This window comes from Bactrocera oleae, chromosome 4 (assembly GCF_042242935.1).
Source record: "Bactrocera oleae isolate idBacOlea1 chromosome 4, idBacOlea1, whole genome shotgun sequence".
Taxonomy (NCBI): Eukaryota; Metazoa; Arthropoda; class Insecta; order Diptera; family Tephritidae; genus Bactrocera; species Bactrocera oleae.
This window is the reverse complement of record NC_091538.1, coordinates 61,447,090-61,463,351: the sequence shown is the minus strand read 5'-3', so window position 1 is coordinate 61,463,351 and position 16,262 is coordinate 61,447,090. Positions and strand designations below refer to the sequence as shown.

Here is a 16,262-nt window from a genome sequence, read left to right as displayed (position 1 = left end):
GTGGCTTGAGTGACTTTTGCCTGCACTAACCACATACACATACCTGTAAATATGTATGCGTGGCTGTGTGTGATTATTAAGCATTGGAATTAAAATTATTTTAATAATTTAGATTGTAGCGCAAAGGCAGCAAATGCCATCTGCCGTTATTTCTAATAATAATATGAAATTATTTTCGAGCAATAAAAAAATGGAATTTTTGTTATTGTACTCGTGTGTCGTTTGATAGCAGCGCAAGTGCCGCGAGTCGTTCGCTTTTTACTGCTATGTACATAATAACAACAAAAAACAACAAACTTCAAATTGGTTATGTGAATTACGAAAACATTTGTGGTAGTTGACGTTTTCGAGAGTTGAATACTTGAATTTCACTTTCAATTCTGCCTTGCATACTTTTTTTGTAGTATTTGTTTATGAATTTTAATGAAATAATTTTCATACGTAATCTCTAATTTGTACATAATAAGTATTACTACACACCTGAACATGCATTATTAATATTAAAACATATTATGTATACTGCAACAATAACAATAACTAAAAACACAAATATTTGCTGAGTGTCACTTGCTGCCCCTAAAAGATGCTCTCTATGAATAGATGGAGAGTAAAAATAAGAAAACATATAATATAATAAAAATTTTAGGACCTTACACTAAAGGTTTCTTGTACTTATATACATAGTTAGTCCTGCCAAAATTGCTGTTACAAGTTCAGGCCGTTATAAAAATGTACAAAATTTAATTCGAAATGGTTACCTTATGCTTTCATAAGCCCCTAAACCATTCGGCCAATGAATAGCAGCACTCACAGTTTCTATTGCTATTTACAACACTGCTCAAAACAAAGATTTTTGAGACTCACCAAATTTTGGTGGAGTATTCGACAGGCCATGTTCTCCAACTCTGACCACAAACTTTAGTCCAATGGATTCAAATCAGGACTTCCAGACGGCTAATCATCTCCTGTGTGATTTTGCCTTGTCTGTTTAGAAAATGTATTTTGCGTCCTTGGTAGTTTTTGCGTAAATTTTGTCATTTTGCTTAATAAAAACTTTATCAACACTGGATACTTTTTTATATGTAAAAACGATACTTCCATGACCCTTGAGCACGTACCACTGAATATGCCGTTGACATAATTTTCTGTTTTCTAAGGAGATTTCTGCGAATGCGTTTGCGAACAGTTTTTATCGCTGTATTGGTTTGCGAGGACGACCACTTCTCTTTCTCTCATCAACATCCCCAATCCATTGTAAATAAGTGAAAATAAAAAGTAAACTGATTAATACTTGTATATATGAGGAGATACTGCATACATACTATAATAAAAAGAAACGACACTTTTTTCTCGCTGCAAGGATCGGTTATTCTGCAAGGATCGGTTATAATTAATAAGAGCATGGTGGTTGAAATTATTATATCTGTATGCCACATAAATAAATAATTCTAATCGCAAATATATGTGTATGAGTTATAAGAAATTTTGCCGACGAGAATGAATTTAGCCGAATGTTATTCACATTTGTTTGACTTACTTGTACTTATTTTGTGTGGAACGTCTTAATGTCAAGGAAGTATCCTTAAACTGTGGAGAAAATTTTGCTGTAGTAAAGATTTAAACCCAAAGTCTAGTAAAGACACACACCTCAAGACTTTTACTATCCCAATTTTTCACCGAAAGAATCTCAAATTATGTTTTTTAAATGTTGCAATAATTTCTAAGCCAAATATTGCAGTACGACTTTCTATCTTAGAACTCAAATCTTAAAACCATAATCACCAAAACTTGAAATTGACATTCAAGTGTCAAATAAATATTTTCTCAGCAAACCAGTACAGCAACTTATATTCCAAGCACTGTATGTTTTTGACTACTCCCAGAATATAAGAGAACAGTTCCAACCAAAGTGTGAAGATTAAATTACAACAAAAACGCAGAACAAACTTAATTACATCGGCTTCTTTTGAACCACCGGCGCATAATATTATCGTAGTTCTTATATTAACCATCATCTCCTCTTTTCACTTTCGCTTTGTAAATTCATAAATCAATTTGCAACTAAAGGTATGAAGAAATTTCTTTCAATTTATGCCTTAAACCCTCCAGACGAAAACAGACAGACAAAAGTGTCTAAAGATGTACGGCAGACGGGTCAAATTCACTCGCTCTTTGTTATGGCCCACAAAACAGTGGTTGAGACAACTATAAACATGATTTATAATGGCCATTTGGATTCACTATTCGGTTTTAATATAATTATAGTAATGGTATAATGAAACGTAATGGTATAATGATGATTACAGTAAAAATTTGTGCAACAAAATATAATCAACAAAATAGGAAAAGGAAAATAAATTTTTACTTGGCAGAAATTCTAGTAAGTTTCTGGTTCTTTCAAGAATTTTTTAATTTTTATTTATTTCTTCTACCCATATTTTACTACTAATTGACAAGCTTATATAACTTAGTTCCAATTCCACACTACACCTTTTAAAGACTTCCTTTCATTAACGGCATGCTCAGCCACTTTCTTGGTACGCTTCATATGATCCAACAACAGTTCGGTCAAAAAAGCCAAAAATGCGCAAGTTATACCCAATAACCACAGCAACAACATGCCCACAAAATTCGCCATGCCCAACTTAACCGGACCAATATCATCTAAATTCGAATACTGCAAAGCCATCAGCTCCTTCTGTACGGCACCATCCAAATTGTCGGCTACAATGCGCCACTCCCAAAATTTATCCAAGCCCGACGAATGCCACATGAATACCATTTCATTGAAACTGTCCAGCAGTGGCCACATGCGCGCGGTAAATGCGACCGTGTACTGAAAATAAATGTCCTCAACCATGATTTTCATTTTACCCAAAACGTTGAGCGTCAAGTGCTCCTGCACGGCGAAGTGACCTAGAAGAGAAGATGCTCTTTTCTCTAGGGCTTTTGTGATTTTTAATTCAATTTACCGAAGGGCAACCGTTCGATGGTAAAACCCATCTCTTCCTTCTGCGCCAACACCGTAAGCTCTTCGGCGCTGTAAATATCGAAATTGCGCAGCAGACCCTTTATTATTTCCTAAAAAAAAATCAGAAAGCAAATAAAGTTAAAAACTCGCGGCACTCGCAAGTAAAAAATTACACTCTCATCGTCACGTATAGCCGACACCCAGGCCTCAGAGTCCGCACCCCATTTGAGTTGGAAAGCGTAGAGTCGCTCTACGGAATCGGCTGCTTGGCCAAAACTATAAACATAAATATATATATTTTTAATAATTAGCATATATATATATAGCTATAAACATAAATATATATATTTTTAATAATTAGTACCCAAACCTTTAAACAAGTTACCTCGGTACGGTGAGTATGCTTGCCAATCCACCGCCATAAATGCTCGTTATGACGATGTCATTCAAGAAGCTGGCGAAGAGCATTAGCCTCAGTGGTGTGAAGTTCACCATGGTGCCCTTATTCGATTGCGAGACAAACAGCAACATCGTCGTCGAGAAAGCATACTGAAAATTGCGAGCCCAACTATTTTGCTTTTCTTCTGAAGCACGCATCGTTTCACTCAATGATATAATTATCGGACGCGCGTGATCTATAAAAAGCAACGCTATGATCTCCACGCACAAACAAACAAATACGAAAGCCCAAAGTGCCGGCTGAAAGGGTTCAATGGGCAACCACAAGCTTGCTAGGCGCCTATTGTGAATAAATGGAAAGTATTATTGGAAATACGTTCCGAAAAGAATTATATTTACTTAGGTGCCGGCACCACACAAGTTATACCCGATCGTCCAATATACATCGACATATCCAGCGCTACGTAATCGGCGTACCTATGGATTCATATTATATAAATATTTATTTTTCAGAATTTCCTTCTAGTAGTACCAACCATGTATACATGGCGCTCATGCCCACCTCTGCTTTGCCCCTAGCTATCATACCCAAGGCCGCCTCTCCAGTCATATTCCTGTAAGCAATGCCCCAGTCATCGGCTTCAGCTGTCATTAGGAGAAAAAGATAAATGAAAAATTATATGTTATCGCCCACGAAGCCACAATATTCCTGATATTTATATTATCTACCGTTTTCTTTAGTTTCAAGTTTTTTAAAAACCAGATTCTTAATCCTAAATACACAACAAAAAAAATTAATATTATTTCGACGTGGAAAAAAATTTCTCAAAACGTCAATCCAATTCAAGAGTAATCAGACAATAAATTGCTCAAAGAGTATCTCCGAACTTACCTTTCAGATAATCCTCAAAATGTAATTTTCTTTCCAGATCGAATATATTTTTCCAAATATCAGCTGAAGATATATACTTTATTCTTTCACTTGTTACTTACACGTATCAATATCTACTGAACAGTTATGCTTTTCACAGAATGTTTTTAAAATTCTCTCTTCTGTGCCATCCAATTCTACATCGCCATTTGTATCATCAGGTGCAAATGCTCGGTCACGAGATGGAGCGCCAGGATACTAAATTTAAAACAAATATTTAAAAACAATCTATTTAACAATCTGCTGCTGCGAATTTCTCAAAACTTTTTACGCAGAAATTCCACGCACATATTTCAAAACCACATCAGGTCTATAGTCAAAAGCGGCCAAAATCACCTCACGTCCCTGTAAATTGGAAAGCTTATCCGGAAAGAGATCATTGTCATGAAGAAACGTATTACTTTCGGCATTGAAACGATCGAGTAAATACAATTGTTTTGGGTTCTCAGCTCGTGGGCCGACAAACTTATTTGTTTTCAAATCGAAAACTGCCGGATCGGTAATAGATCTTTCAATAAGAAGTATGCCAGTTTGATCTGTGTGTAAAGAATATTAGTCACATATTTGTAAATAAATATATATTCTAAATGAGCCGAGCTCACCTTCGAAAAAGCGATGTTCAAAGTGTTCGTCCGGCAAATCGTCTCTATTGTAGACAAACACAAATTTATTATTTGACGAACGCCAAATTGAAAAACGACTTGCATTTATAACGGCATCAATGAAAATTGGAATATCCATTTGAAAGGCTATAAAGTTCTGCCGAAAAATTATAATTTGTATGTGCTCTAGAGTGCTCTTTATGTATATATACCTGACAATGTGATATCTCTATTGACAAAGTCAATTTTTCCACAAATGGATTTAAGACCAAATAATCGTTAAGCAGCTCCTCACGCTTAGCTGTAAAGTCTACAACATCTTTGGAAAATGTTTGCTCCAAATCACGCAGTCGTATGTTTATGATTGCAGCGTCTGGCGGTTTGGCGTACTGCCAGCTGATGGAGAAGTCCTCATTATCCGGCCAAATGATGCAAGTCGTAGTGGACAAGAGATAATTTTGCACTGATGAAATAAAATATAAATTTTTGAAAAACAATATTAAGAAAATATAATACACCACTCTGCGCACTAACTTATCACATTGAACATTCGTGTCCAATAGAAGCTGTTCAATAAATTGGCTGGCAACATTTTCGATAGTCAGAATTTTAAGGAAGTCTAGTTACTACTTCTTATGAGAATCAAAAGGAACTCACTTTAAGAAGCCAATACCCTCGCTTTTTATGTAAATTTTTATTTGCTTAATAATTATTGTATTCTTGTATGTCATGCATTTTTGTTTTTTTTTTTGTAGCTAATAAAGTAATTTGCAAATTTGATGATGGCCAAATTGCTAGGCAAATAAATGGTTAGCATGTAATAATGGTGTATTTAGACTAGGACAAATGCCGAAAAAAACAAAAGCATTGCACTGTACATATGTGATGGTATGTTCGAGGATTGAAAGAGAAAGTAAAATGTTTAAGCCCTTTTTCTTTAAAAAGCACTTATTTAATACAACCCTGATTTCTTGAGTTAATATGTGGTATCAATTTTAAATATCATGAGTCTTTAAATAGTCATGATATGAAAGTTACGAAAAGCTTTTTTAAGAATCTTTCTCACTAATATTGTATATTAGGTTTGGTTTTGATCTCCATTATAAACTTACCATACTTTCGAATAATAATTAAAAATGTAGATTCTGAAGTTTATCGGATATACATATGTAGTATATATGACACGATTAACAATGTGAAGTCGAAGTCCAATTTAGAAAATTAAAAAAAAGCCATAAAAATAAGCCTTTTAAAAGGTTTATAATGGAACAATATATTTTTCGGGCCTCCAAACGTCAACGGGAATACCAAAAAAGGAGCGTTCAACCCTATTAGTGCTCCAGTAACTCTAGGAACAGTCTCGGGCCATTTAGATGATATTAATTGAAAAAGAATGTAAGAGAATAGCACAAAAGATGATTTTGGATAAAGCTTCAACTTTTTTGGGAAGTTAATATACTTAAACTGCTATGCATCCAATCTGCACAATCACAACAATGCAGAAGTAGGAAGAAAACGGCAAGTTACCCCTGATATGAATTATTCTCCTGTCTTTAGAGTTTTCCATCGTTGAATTTTGTTCAAATTTGCTTCCTACGAAAAGTTAAATCTTTTAAAACTAAAAAGTAACTTTTTTTAAAGTATTTTCTATTGATAATACTATATATTTAGTAATACATTTTTATGTTCTAAACAGGGTATATTAAGTTTGCCACGTTGTTTGCAACACCAAAACGATAACGCCGGAGACCCCATAAAGTAAAATATAAATGATCTGAGTGACGAGCCAAATCGATTTAGTCATGCCTGTCCATCTGTCTGTCCGTCTGTATATATGTACGCGAACTATTCCCTCAGCTTTTGAGATATCGACCTCGATCTCACCAAAAAGCTGCTCATTTGTCGCAACCGCCGATATCAGACCACTGTAGCATATAGCTGACATATAAACCGACCAATCGAACTTAAGTCCTTCTATGGCAAACTCAGGAAATATGTCGTAAATTATTATCCAAGGCTTTGCTGTAATCACCGAAGAAATTGTTCAATCTGACCGAACAAACTCAAATCCTTATGTGGGAAAATTTTTTATTTGAAAAGGTATCGTCACTAGCAGTTTCTCACTTTATTGTTCAGATCAGCACACTATAGCATATAGCTGCCCTATAAACTGACTGACACATAAACTGATCAAAATCATAAACTGACGAATCGAAATTATGATTTTTTGTATCCTTTTATGCTATAAAAAATGCACCTGTTAAAGGTATTTTTATAGGTATATTTATTAATAACTTTCTCTTATTATTTAATCCCTTTAATTGATAAATATATATCTAATTTTTCATTATGGAGTGAACTCATATTTTCCACCCACCCTATGAGCAACCCCACTTTGTGACATCATACACGGACTTTTGTTATCAGTCTTACACGGACTTATTGTAGCAGTCGCAATTTGTTTATTGGTAGATAAAATGAGTTTAAAATCACGCAAACACATTCGTTTGTTTGTATGTGTATGTTTGCTAAGATGTTGTTTGGATTACGCATCTGATAAACGAATTGTCGGAGAAACTTTTGGTCTAGTCTAATTATCTAACATTCTCTAGAAGATTAGTTAGTCATGTATCAGGTTTCTCTATTAATGGTTTATGTAAAAACGATTGCCGACACAAAGAAAACGGATGGAAAAGTGAGTGAAATTAAATAAACAGTATGTATTAAATTGCAAAATTGTTCTAAAATAAATGTGTGTTTTATTTTCTGTGTTGCACTCACCACAGGCTAACTTTCAGCATTAACAATACTATTAATAGCTTTCTAAGCTGAAAATTTCTATTCCATCATAGATCGCCTGAAAATTAAAAGTTCGCAGCTTCTCGCATAACGCTATAGTTTTTGCGCTGAAAATTATCTACTATATATAATTTCGGTATTTTATGTTGAAGCCTTTCTGAGAGAATTTGTTAAATTGGCTACTTAAAATATTATAATTTTTAGCTAATTTTCTCATTTACCACGAACAATTCAAAACATGTGTACTTACATATTACTATTAATATATTTTACTAGGGTGGCTTAATATTTTATTAGGATGGTTTAATAAGTCAGCAACTCTGTTTCTAACATTACGTTAATATTGATATTAGGAAATCTTCAGATTTTCTAATAAAAAATATCTACCAAAAATATAATCAAAACTATACACGACAGTGATTTCTATGAGTACTCTAGGTTAGGTTACTTTGACTACAATAAAAATATCTTGAAAGGTTTTATTTCTTCTAAGAGATAAATAATTGAAAAATACGTGACCAAAGACATATCTCTATATATAATATATATCAAAAAAAATTAAGTTAAAAATGGTAAAAAATTAAGAAAATTCTTTCATTCAAAAATAAATTTATCACGCTACCCTCGTATTTATACAAACATATTTGTAACTAAAGCTAATTAAACACAGCGCTGTAGCATAGTTTTAATTATATATACACAATTTTTTTTGTTTTTGCCGCTTTCACAAAATTTAGTTGACTGAAGTCATAGGCAGAAATTACGCAAATTAGAAAATCAATAATAGCGCTGTTCATTATAACTTATACTTGTATACTTTTGTGTCCAAAAAAGGCTGCTAAGTGGTATAATTTCAGTATTTAAAGTGATTTATCATTTTTGCTGGAGAAAAGTAATATACTCATGCTTTCATACCATAACTGCGCATTTAGTGTGATTTCACAAATATTGAAATAATTTCTACAAAATAAGAATTCCTAGTGGCATACAAACATACATATCTACAGGTATATAGGAGACCTATTAAAATTTTTTGTGAATTTAGGACGCCACTTTGGATTATTTTCCCTAAAACATTAATATTTTGGTTGAAAAATAATTGTTGGTGGCTTCTCTTTAAAAAGTGTTTCATGGAAACTGTGGATATGAAGTGATCTTTTCCAGTTCATGACCTATAAATGTAGCGTTTTTTCAATCTTTCTTCACACAATATTGGAATGTGATAAGTTTAAGTATACAACTAATTAGAAGACACCATAGTTTTATGAGTGAAAGTTCTCATTGCCATTTCACAAGTCCAGGGCTTAAAAGTTTTTTTTTTTTTTTTGATTCGAACTATTATTGGCCTTTTGCTTATATTCCAGAAAAATACATTATTTGAAACAATTTATTTTTAAATAGTGAGTAGTAAAGATTGATATGGAGCATATCTTCAGCTAATTTACTTGCAAGCTCGAAAAAAAGGTGTTGGAGTGGAAAATGCCACCTCAACCGAAAAATTGGTTTTTGTAAAATTGAAAATAATTTCAGTTATGTCATTCATTATAAATCATTGTCAAACAGCTTAATTAAACCCATCAAAGGTTAATATTTGAACTGTGACCCATTCTTCCGGTTTAGCTTTTATCAAAAAAGTTTAGGCTTTGAATTTGGATACAACTTTTATAGACTATTGTAATAAAATGAACTAATTAATTAATAACAGTTCAGTTAATCAGTAGCAAAAATTTTCTAAAATAAACACTATTAAACGATTTGAAAATTTGAGTAGATTTAACCTCAGTTTTTGAGTTATCGATCCGAAATTATGCTTACATTCTTTTCTCCTCAAGAAACTGCTCATTTTTCGGAACCGTCGATAGCGGACCACCATAGCATATAGCTGTCATACAAACTGATCGATCGAAATCAAGTCCTTGTATTGAATACTTTTTTATTTGAAAAATTATCTTCAAGAAATTCGGCAGGAATTATTGCACAACTATACAATATCCGAACATATTGTTCAGGTCGGGCCACTATAGCATATAACTGTCATACAAACCGACCGATCAAAATTAACTTATTAAGCAACCTTAATTGGACTTGAATGTTGTTTATATCAAACAACGTGGCTATAAATAACTAGCAAAACGATCATTGGTCGGTTACGTTTTCAGATTTAGTTATATTTATAGTTTTTTCCTGGTTTGAAGCTAAAAAATTTTTATAAATAAAGTTATAAATTCAAAGCAAAGAAAATGTGTAAAATTTTAATAGCATCGGAAATTTGTTTGTGAAAGCCGCAATTAACTAATCAGGCGAGTAAAAAATAAATACACTTACTACAAAAGAAATCGGCAAATTTGCAATCAGTAAGCCCAACACTAAAATGCGTAATTGTTAGAAATTATAAATTCGTCATTAAACAGACAGTTGTCAGGCCAAAGCAGCAATTGCTGAAAACAAACACGTTGTAAAATTGTATTAAATAAAAATGTTAAACAAAATAAAAAAATATTTATAATATATGAAATATTTCCGCAAACGGCGAATTGTACACATTTGTCCAAATTGCAGGCGAAAATCTTTAATTGATTTTCAAAACGCATAAAGTTGATGAAGGAAAATTAAACAAAAAAAAACAAAAATCTCTGGCTTTACAGCTTAAAATTAACTGTGTATACATAAACTCTGCTTGATTTGCGTATTTTAAATTTACGGGCACTTTCGCTGAATTGGCACGAACACAATTGCCGGTATGTGTATTCGGTACAGATGCGCATGAGCACAGGCTGCGGCACTTAAAAAAGGTTGGCTGGTGGAGAGGCTGCCGACTTGTATGCATTTAACACGTAGTAACGCAAATGTTTGCTTAAGTCATAAATGAAAATATAAAATATACGAGTATTTATGAGCAACAACTCACACGCTGCGGCTAGTGCGGCAGGCGGCTGTCGTTCGGTAGCGCGGTAGCGGTCAGACACTTCACAAAGCGCTGAATGCGCCATTCAGTGTGGCATTAAACTGATTTACGACCAAGAGTAATACATGGTAGTCGTGAGTACCAAAATACAAAAACAATAATTTTCGGAAGTAATCAGTACACGGCTTTTTTCATTGCACCGCAGTTTCTTTTTTTGTTTCTTTGTTTAATATCTTTCATATTTTCGAAATCGACGTAATAATTAATTTTTAAATACTAGAAACTACCAAAAATATCTCACCGAGTTGTTTGCTTTGTTTTTATAAAGCGAAAGAAAGGGAAAGGGTCAATGCTTTGCAAACAGCAGCAACAGCCGTAAATAAAACACTAAAAATATGAGATTTACTGCAATTTTTGGCTTGCAGTTTCAACCAATTATTTTTATTATTAACTACACTTGAGCTTAAGAAAAATCGAAAATATGAATTTGACAGCAAAAAAAAAATTTAAAACTACAACAATTATGCACACTTGCCGCAATTTCACCGGGCCTATTAGCGTTCAAGTGCTGAGCGCAATTTCGTTGGACAAATTTTTGGAAAAATGCAATTTAATGTGTATTTTTATTGCCTATATTTTTTTTTGCTAATTTAAAAAAAGTATTTCACTTTTACTAATTTAATACTCGATTTGAGTAATTTTACACTCAAATATATATAAATATACTTTTTTATGGCATGGATAACTTTAAAAGCCGTTAGTTTCACTCTAATTTTATTTCAGTTTTACAAAACACAACTATTTTACTTTAGGTATACATTTTTTAATTAAAAATTTTTTTTTAATATTTTTTGGTTTTAGTCAATTATGTTTAGTTACTAGTTTGATGTTTATACGGTTTTGGAAAATTTATATAACATATGATCAAAATTGACCCGAACTGGTCCATTTAAACTGGGCCAACTGAATCAATAAATATTATAATATAATATACCAATCTAGAGTACAACGGTTTTTTATGTTCGTGTGAAGTTTGATCTCCATATGTCAATTATTGTGACTTTGGCAGCTTTTTGTTTACGACGCGAAGAAGTTGTGTATCGATTTTTACCATGAAAAAAATTATAAACAAGTTCACTTGAAATGACGTCAAAACTGTCCAACCATATAACGAATATATATTGTAGCCGATACCAAAATAATCAAAATTCACGGAAGGCCATCCCAGCCGAGATTTATAACAAGTGTAGGGAAAATTTAATTAAGTTTGTTTTGGCTGTAGTTTTTTTGTTTTGGCAGTCCGGTTCAAATTTGATCTTATGGTAATAACTAGTGCAAAGAGAGCTTAGAGTTTTGTACTTCAAAAACCACGTTTCCACTAGTTAACAACGTATTATATAATATTAAGGGAATAATACTTCTCTCATTTTTATTTTGCTGTATTTAAAAAAATGTATATGTTAAAACAACAACTGAATTATCCAATACAAGAGAGTAAGTTAAAATCTAATTAAAAATGTTTTCTATCAATCACTAGTTGCTTATGCAAGTTTATGTGATTTATACTAGTGGTTTGTTCGATTTTCACTTCTCGAAATTTAGAAGATTCATTATTTAAAGTACTTTCGAAAAGCCCACGGAACATGGTAAGACACAGACATAAGACTCAAACACATCTTTCATATAATTTTATGTAGAAAAATATTAAGAAAGAATTGAATATTCGTTATGCGGTTAGAGATACCTTTAATATTTTTCTATGCAAAATTTTCTTAACATTATAAACAGCCTAAAAAATGGCGATTTTTGTTTCAAAATTTTTAAGGCGGCATACTTATTCATATATTAGAATTAAACAGTTTTTACAAACAAAAAATTTAATATTTTTCAAGTCAGATCTGATTGCTGACGGCGCTGTAGCGATTCTGGCCTTCTTCGTGAATGAAACATAAAAACATATTCTCTACTAAAAGGTATTATCGTACAATGGCATACGGTCGAAAAATTTCAAAAATATTGTAAGCGTTTAAAAAAATATTGAATTTTCTCAAAATTGTAAGCGTTTTCGGAAAATTTTAAAAATGCTGTTTCGAGAAAAACGCTAAATTCGATTGTCCACATTGACTATTAACTTTATTTATTTGACATTAAAACGCTGTAAGTCAAAAAATATTTGAAATATTTATTTAAAAGTTTAATGTGTTATTTTTGAAACTATAGAGTATCGCCATACATATGCAAGAATAAAAAATTTTATTTTTTCTAAATTCACACTAATGTTGAAATATTCTAGTGGAAAATAGAGAACAAACTGTTTAAAAACTACCTCAAAAGTATCTAACAAATCCATAATTTAAACTTTCGTTCGTTCATCGGTATTCAAAATATATCGTAGAAATTATTATAGAAAATATAATAACTCAGCATATATCCAGTCTGTTAATTAAATCTACTCATAATCGTACACACCTAAAAATCATTACGCTCAAACAATGTTTGTTATATAGACGGCGCCGTAGTAAGGCATTTTCCAAGTAATCTTTATTAAAAATCGTTTTTTTTCTACCACTCATGACAATTTATGCACATACATATATATAAATATTTACAGAAACAGAGAGCCAAATTTTATTCAAGCAATACTCGGAAATTCCAATGATACACATAAATATATGTGTCTACATATATATAAAAACAAAGTTGTATGTCAGATAGGCATGAACGCGATCACCGACTGATAGTAAATTTAAAGATTTTCATCACATTTCAACTGAGGAATTATAATTATAAAAGTCGAAGAAAACGCCACAGCTGCAGTGCCACTTTTAGTGTATGGTAGGTAAAAATTAAATATACATATGTATAAAAGCAATAACAGCGCAATGACAGCATAACTGCGTCACTGCTGCAATTACCTGCAGCCCACAGTGAAAAAGCTCAGCATATCGGCAGATAGATCTTTTTATGAAAATATAAAATTAAATGTAAAGCAACAGCCAAATAATGAAGCATAACAATATATATTATATATTTATGTACATACATACATATGTATTTTTATACTTCAAAATTATTATGCTGCCAGAGCTTATCACAAAATGCTCGCACACAAGTTCATAAAAGTAAGTCGATAGTTGATCAACAGTTGTTGGATTGTTGGAATCAACTAAAATCGTTACTGCATCTATCGGTGAGGCTGAGTTACTTATCTTGGCGTGGTTAAATAGCAGTCTCATCAAATTACTTTCATTGGCGCTTTGACTAGTTGCTAGCAACACTTATGTACATATGTACAGTATATATGATTGTTATTATTATACCTATACTTATATATATATATGCTTTATGTATATATCGATGCTCAAGCCTACTTATTTGCGTGTCTACAATCTTAATTGTATAAATTCTACAATCGAATAGACACAGTGCAACTTTAATTTAGTTAGTGATACCATAAGCTATTTGTACCAGCATAAGGACCCTGTGGGAAATGTGAGCTTAAATTCTACTTGTAGAGCTCAATTTTTTTGCTGTCGCTAAGTTATGACTTCTACTAGAAGAAAGTGAATTTAAATCATATCCGAAGCAAACTTCAATATTTATGTAATACTAGTATGTATATACGTAGGGAGAGCTCCTTGGTAACTTGACTTTCTTAAGATAAATAGCTTTTTGTGGAAAGAATATGACAAATGTATCTAAGAAAGTCGTGTGAAAATTTCCAGTCGATCGATCCAACCATTTCGGAGAAATTTTCCACACCGACTCTGAAAACAGCGTTTCGAGAAAACCGCCTTTACAATTTTGGGAGCTGATTACATTAAGTGAAAAAATTCTTATAAATACGCTCATATCTCCGAGACTATTTGTTGGCTCAAATTCAACTCTTCAGAGAATATTCTCAAATATATATATTTTCGATATTTATAAAATTCTCAAAGTCCGACTTTTACAAATTTCCACTATACGTTTGCTTTGAATAGAGCACGATCCAACTTTTGAATATTGAGGTTATTTAACTTGAAGAACATATAAAAAATACTTGAAATTTCAATCGAGTTCCAGAAAACTCTCACAACAACGCTGTTGAATCATTTCTTCTTCTCTTTCTTCATATGGCCTTACTTCCTGCAATCAATTGCCTATTGGGTGCTTTCGCAAGCATGCCATTGTTTATTTAATTAAACACAGTTGACAATTGAGGTGTCAAGCGTGACGTGAATCACTGTCAGGCTGGGTGAGCGTGCTGTGGCGGAAATGTATGTGGTGTATACTTACCTACATATATATACTATATATACATATATATAGATATATTAATGTTGTTTTTGTGCTGTAAGTAGCAATTGCAGTAAATACACAAGTTTTCTAATCGAAAATGAAAGTTTTTCTTCTGATTTCTTATTTTTACTAGTAGTTAGCTAAATATGAATGTCATATAGTTATTTTCTTTAGTTACAAGCCGTAATTTGTCATTTCTTAATGCTTTTATTGCTTGCAATTTCAATATAGTCGGAAAAAAACTTGAATGAAGTTGAGAAGCTACGCAACTTTTATTCATTTCTTTATTTACTGATTTTTAATGTGTGTCAGTCAAGCGCTTTTATGAGATTAATCATTCACAAAGTTGCTTAGTAAAGTTTCCTGATTGCAAAACTAATAAACAAGTTGTGGTGTAAGCACTTATCCCCCTATAGAAGTCCATCATCAGTTTGAAGACTGACTGGAGCTCCAATTATTTTTAGTACATGTGGAACTGGAACAGCTTTAAATAGATTTCAGCTATGTCATCTTCTCAAATTATATAATATAAGTAATACTTGAATATGACTTTTAGAAATACCGTGGTACCATCATCTCTTATCAATACTAAAGAACAGTTGTTCCGCTGCTATTTTTCCTCTCAATAATTTTTATATTTTTAGAGCAGATACATTCTTCTAGCTGAATTTTGTGGAGTCATGCTAGAGAATTGCGATGATATAAAGTAAAAATTTAGCGAAACAGTTGTCTGTGACAAATAACTCCGATAGCTCAGCACTATCACACTAAAAAGAATTTAAATCACATTTTAAGTCAGCACGTGGTACTGTGTTATTCTTCAGCTGCTTACACTCGTGCTTTGAAAAAACATTTGTATTCGTATATAGCATCTACATCAAAACAGATGCGTGATTTTAAGTCGACTTTTTATATATTCTAAGGCCATCTGAGAAATTTTTTTATCGTACGAAGTTTTCAAAACATTTTCATGATGCCTTCAAAGAACGTTTCAAAATACTGTAAAATATCTGAAAATTAAACCAAAAACCCATTTCGTCTTTATTTATAGAATTTGCAATTTTAACTTAAATCCAGTCCAGGCTTTGTCCACCAGATTAATATAATATGTAAAGACACAAAATCAGTCAAAGATTTTGTTAAATAAAGCAATATATAGTTTAAATATTTTAATATATCAAGGAACTATTCGCAACCCTAATACAGAATATACTCATAATACGACGACGAATTGCAAATTTAACTAAAAATCAGTCATAAATTTAGTCACATTTATAAGTAGTCAAATCGAAAGAGTAGGCGTTCTCATTGCCTCTGTATTTCCTATTTCGTTTATATCGATTCTGCATTAGAGATTCTTATTGTCTAGTTACT

At 32.2% G+C, this 16,262-nt stretch overlaps 1 protein-coding gene across 1 annotated transcript; it reads right to left on the bottom strand.

Moving 5' to 3' along the window:
* Positions 1 to 2,358: 2,358 nt before the first annotated feature.
* Ir41a (Ionotropic receptor 41a) lies at positions 2,359 to 5,545 on the bottom strand. Its single transcript, XM_036378267.2, has 11 exons — positions 5,438 to 5,545; positions 5,116 to 5,366; positions 4,904 to 5,060; positions 4,590 to 4,837; positions 4,364 to 4,499; positions 3,907 to 4,015; positions 3,770 to 3,847; positions 3,357 to 3,710; positions 3,145 to 3,247; positions 2,973 to 3,081; positions 2,359 to 2,916 (listed from the first exon to the last, which is right to left on the bottom strand). Exons 1-11 carry the CDS (start codon positions 5,493 to 5,495, stop codon positions 2,468 to 2,470), a joined length of 2,052 nt encoding a protein of 683 aa, XP_036234160.2. The 5' UTR covers positions 5,496 to 5,545; the 3' UTR covers positions 2,359 to 2,467.
* Between the last annotated feature and the right edge of the window lie 10,717 nt (positions 5,546 to 16,262).

What these genes read in the sequence shown, in the direction of transcription:
- Ir41a (XM_036378267.2), bottom strand. Translation starts at nt 5,495, where the DNA reads ATGTTGCCAGCCAATTTATTGAACAGCTTCTATTGGACACGAATGTTC. An exon ending in TGTGTGGTGCCGGCACCTAA is followed by an intron (nt 3,711 to 3,769) that starts GTAAATATAATT and finishes TATTCACAATAG; the next exon opens with GCGCCTAGCAAGCTTGTGGT. An exon ending in AGCATACTCACCGTACCGAG is followed by an intron (nt 3,248 to 3,356) that starts GTAACTTGTTTA and finishes TTATGTTTATAG; the next exon opens with TTTTGGCCAAGCAGCCGATT.